Source organism: Scardinius erythrophthalmus (assembly GCF_964197995.2).
Source record: "Scardinius erythrophthalmus genome assembly, chromosome: 2".
In the NCBI taxonomy this organism is placed as follows: domain Eukaryota; kingdom Metazoa; phylum Chordata; class Actinopteri; order Cypriniformes; family Leuciscidae; genus Scardinius; species Scardinius erythrophthalmus.
In genome coordinates, this window is record NC_138222.1 from 40,966,950 (window position 1) to 40,971,616 (window position 4,667).

The following is a 4,667-nucleotide window of genomic DNA, read 5'->3' on the forward strand; positions in this document are numbered from 1 at the left end:
TTATACTTATTTGATATTTTATTTATTGCCACGTAATTACGTAGGCATTGAACGATGACGTTTTTATTTAAGAAATAGGGGTTGAAAGAAGCATACATAAAAAATGAAATGAAAGGGATAGTTCACCCAAAAATTCGGTCAGCATTTATTCACCCTAATGTTGTTCCAAACCTGTATTAAATTTTTTTTTTTCTGTTCAACACAAAAGAAGATAGTTTGAAGATTGTCGGTAATTAAACAGTTGATAGACTTATATTGTCCTACAATGTTAATCAACTGTTAAATTAGTAACATTCTTCACGCCATCTTCTTTTGTGTTCAACAGAAGAAAGAAACTCAAACAGGTTTGGAACAACATGAGGGTGAGTAAGTGATGACAGAATTATTATTATTATTATTATTATTATTATTATTATTATTTTGTGAACTATCCCTTTAAATGCCTCGGATAAAAAGCTAACGTAGGCACTGTTGCTTAGCAACGGCGTCTCGCCACTAACAAAAATGGCAGACCGCACACCTAGACCCGTGCTAACGTTACCTCCTGTAAGTCTAACGAAATACAACTCTTTAACTCTCTTTTCGAGTTATGCCGTGTTAATTACAGTTTTGCCTAAAATACGCTGTTGTGTATTAAATAATACGTTTTCCATTTTAAATTAAGAAAAGCCGTAAGAAGTAAGAAATAAAGTGGTATTTTGAGGACGGAGAAAGATTAATAATCACAAATCTCAATAATACTGATACTTTCTGTCTACTCAGTTAAAAAAGCCTCAAACGTCTTACTCAGAAAGGCCTTCCAGACCCAGACCTCAGAGCAGGTCTTCATCTGCTCCTTCAAAGAAACTACCACAAATGGACCTCTTAGCCAAAGAGGAGGAATACAAGTATGTATGGGTTTATTACTTAAATGCACATTAGTTTACATAATACGCTGTTTTGTATGTAGTTTATACCCAGTGACTGCATAACCCGTGCCATAAAGAATTTAGATGAGAACATAGTATCGTTAATATCTAACTGCTTGCAACTCATACTCTTCAGGCGTCTCAATGCAGAGCTAGAGGCAAAAACAGCAGAACTTGTTCGGGAAGCAGAGAAAGTTATGGTAAGAGTAGACAAAAGTGTGAATGTTAAAGATCTGAGAGAATATGGTCTGTACTTTTAATGTGTAGGCTATAGCTTATAGTAGCCTATGTCATTATTGTCATATGTATGATGTTGCAACAAAACCAGACATTGACACTGTATGTTTGTGATTGTGGTTTACAGAGGGATCAAAATGAAGTACTCTCTAAACCAATCTCCTCCCACCTCTCCATTGATACTGACTCTCATTTTGAGGTTTCTGGGTAATGGCTCTAACAATTTGACATGATCATAAGCAATATCATTAGCTGTTTGCAAGCATAACATTTTGTTTGCTTATTAGGGCTATAACAAAAGAAACAACGTCTAAGCAGCCCACTACGGTACAACACAAATATCATATGAATCAGTGCAAATGTGGATTACACCCAAGACCCCATTACTCACAGGAACCCATTTCTGTTGTGTTATGTAGATCACGAAAAACAAGAACTTCTCTGTAAAATCTTCAAAGCCAAACAAGCCAGGTTCAGGAAATAGAAAAAATCCCCAGTAAGTGTTTTCTCAAAGTTTTTATTATTATAAAATAATAGACTTTAAAAGACTTTTACTGTATATCATGAAATGCTATGAATCCGAATGATTTTGGGTCTTTGTGGCAGTGTCAACAGAAAAGCACCACACACTGTAGTTGATGATGTTGCTATTCCTGAAGACTTTGGGGATTTCTCACTTGCTAAGACAATCAGCGTTATCGAGAACAGGGTTAGTGATGATCTCACCGAGGAACACTTGCAGGATGACATCATGCCCAGTGCTGGAGATGAGATGGGCGCAGGTTGGTTAAAAAGACCAAATATGTTCAAATATTGAATTTGTTGTGCTGTTATACTATTTGCATTTTGACTTATACATTCATTTCATTTTTACAGAAGCTCAGATCAGATTTTTGAAGGCTAAACTTCGAGTAATGCAGGAAGAATTAAACAGGCTCTCGTATGAATGCAACAAGAAGGTAAGCAGGTTTGAGATGTGTTCAAGGTTGGTTAATCTATTCAGTCAGGTCAACTTACTCTTGCTCAAAATCCCTTTTGCGAAGGATGATGAAAACAGCACTTTATGCAGCAAACTGAAGGACGTGGAGGAGGAAAGGGCAAGATTGCAGAGGACTACAAATGTCCAACAGACTCAGGTTGAGAAGCAAAGAGCTTTAGCTGAAGAATCCAGTCGGAAGTGTGAAGGTCTGCAACAGCAAGTGGCAGCACTGCAAAAGGTACTTGAACTGTTGGCAAAATATTATTCACAATTCTACTGAAACTTGTTGAAGTTACTTTCTGACAGAACAAGTGTTTCTGACAAAAATGAAAAAATGTTTAACCTCACTACAACTCAATTCCTAAGGAAAGCACAACATATTTGTCATAATTCCTGTAAATCAAAGATGTGCCAGGATCCAGAGCCGTGGAATCCTTGGCACGGACCCTTTAACCTGATTAGTCCTCTGTGTGTAAAGTGAGACTGTGCCACAGCTGCTCAGAGTGCAGAGCACACGGCACTTGGGCTTCTGGGACAGATATCTTTGGAACTCACCCTTTCCCTTATGATAGGGTCATGGAAACTTAATGATGATAGAGAATAACTGTATAACCAGACAGAAATTCCTATCAGAATGGGCCATATTGCTTAAAAAAACATCCATTCACTGTCATCTTACTGTAGACTTATCGCATATGCATGATGTTTGGGTAGGTTGGGGTTAAAAGCTTTCCTTAGCCCTTACAAAGAGGGTGACAAAATCCAAAACCCAAAAATGAAAATTCCGTCATTTATTCGCCTTCATGTCATTCCAAATCCGTAAGATTTTCATATTCGAAACCCAAATGAAGATATTTTTAATGAAATCTGAGAGCTTTCTGTCCCTGCGTTGACATCTACACAACTACCAATTTGATACTTCAAAAAGTTCATAAAGAGATTGTAAAACTAATCCATACAAAATTAGCGGTTTAGTCCAAATTTTATGAAGACACAGAATTTTTGGGTGAACTAACCCTTTAATATGCATATCATTGGGACATCTGCATCTACAAACACAATCTGCACAGTATGCTTTCTTCGGTTATATGTAAATGCCTGTGTCTGTACAATCTAGGAGTTGGAAAGCATGAAGAGAACCCATAAGCAGGCAGCCAGTACACACAGTGCAACAGAGGTGCGGTTGAATAGAGCTCTAGAGGAGGTTGAGAAGACTAAAACTCAGCTCAACAAACTCAAACAGAGCAGTAAGGTAATGTGAACTCAGGTAAACCAGCATGAAACAAGTATTTCAAATTTAGATGGCATTTTTGTTCATTTCACTTCTTCTCTTATGTTTTTTTTTTACCCTACCGAAGGATTCAACCAGTCAGGAACACCAGAAGATTGAGACCTTACAAGCTGAGAACAGAAAGCTGGAGAGACAAAATGCTGAGCTGATCACGGGTTTTAAAAAGCAACTTAAGCTAATAGATATTTTAAAAAGACAGAAGGTAAGACATCAGTATCTTTGCAATTACTTGAAGCTGTCATTTCCAAAATACATTCATATCATATCACACTAACTAACCTCACTAGGAAACATAAAAAGCATTTTATATTTATGCTGTATTTTTGAAAGATGCATTTTGAAGCGGCCAAGCTGTTGTCCTTCACTGAAGAGGAGTTCATGAAAGCTTTGGATTGGGGAAAGGATGGAGTCTCATAGGTTTCTATTTTGTACTTTGAAAATAGATTTAAAAATAGATGACTGCAAACAGTTGGCATTTCAAGAGCTTATTCACTGTTTAACAATCTTTAAACTTCAATAAATAATAATATGCTGAATATCATGACAGTCAGTGTTTATCAACCCTGCCACAATTTAATTAATCACATTTTTATTAATTAAATTTTAATAAAAATTTAATAAAAAATTAAAAATTTTATTTTATTAAAAAATTTTATTTTAATAAAAATTTAATAATTTTATTAATTTATTTAATTAATCACAATTTAATTAATCACATCATTGCCATCTCTACATTGCCATCTCTACCACTCTACAGATAAGGCGTTGTCGGAAAATTCGTCTCGCGGTCCTACCCCAAAGCAACAAATAAAATAAAATTCCTTATCAAAATTTATAAGGAAAGACAAGTATTTTGTTTAGGCTTGGCTTGTAGGGAATTCCAAACCTGCGTATATTCTAACGCACATAACTATAGAACCCATTCTAAATGCGCATGTGAACGCCATCAGCGTTTCTCACAGGTTCGCGTTTAAAGTCTGTGTAGAGAGAATGGTGTCGTCTTAGCGGCCCCTAATTTAATAACAAATGATCATTGCGACGGAACCAAATCAATTAAAACTAACTTTAGATGGAAATAACTTAACTCTGCTGTAAAGCCGAAACAATCTCTGTTACCTTAAATTATACGCTTATCTCTGTAAAGCTGCTTTGAGACAATCTACATTGTTAAAAGCGCTATATAAATGAAGATGACTTGACTTGACTTGACCATCTAGTGGTAAATACTGAAATCACAACATCTATCCAAATT

The 4,667-nt window shown here is 35.9% G+C and overlaps 1 protein-coding gene across 2 annotated transcripts in view; it reads left to right on the forward strand.

Moving 5' to 3' along the window:
* The window catches only part of tex9 (testis expressed 9), a 4,508-nt gene extending 554 nt beyond the window's left edge, over positions 1 to 3,954 (forward strand). The window contains exons 1-12 of one of the 2 annotated variants that reach the window (XM_081356822.1): positions 484 to 546; positions 763 to 887; positions 1,045 to 1,108; positions 1,273 to 1,352; positions 1,433 to 1,472; positions 1,565 to 1,641; positions 1,752 to 1,927; positions 2,022 to 2,104; positions 2,189 to 2,362; positions 3,242 to 3,376; positions 3,483 to 3,617; positions 3,746 to 3,954. In XM_081356822.1, coding sequence (XP_081212948.1) covers positions 505 to 546; positions 763 to 887; positions 1,045 to 1,108; positions 1,273 to 1,352; positions 1,433 to 1,472; positions 1,565 to 1,641; positions 1,752 to 1,927; positions 2,022 to 2,104; positions 2,189 to 2,362; positions 3,242 to 3,376; positions 3,483 to 3,617; positions 3,746 to 3,832 — 1,218 coding nt within the window. In that variant the 5' untranslated portion in view covers positions 484 to 504 and the 3' untranslated portion in view covers positions 3,833 to 3,954. Of the gene's footprint in view, positions 1 to 483; positions 547 to 762; positions 888 to 1,044; positions 1,109 to 1,272; positions 1,353 to 1,432; positions 1,473 to 1,564; positions 1,642 to 1,751; positions 1,928 to 2,021; positions 2,105 to 2,188; positions 2,363 to 3,241; positions 3,377 to 3,482; positions 3,618 to 3,745 lie in introns of those variants that run through there. The other variant, XM_081356823.1, reaches the window with a different exon arrangement.
* Positions 3,955 to 4,667: the final 713 nt, after the last annotated feature.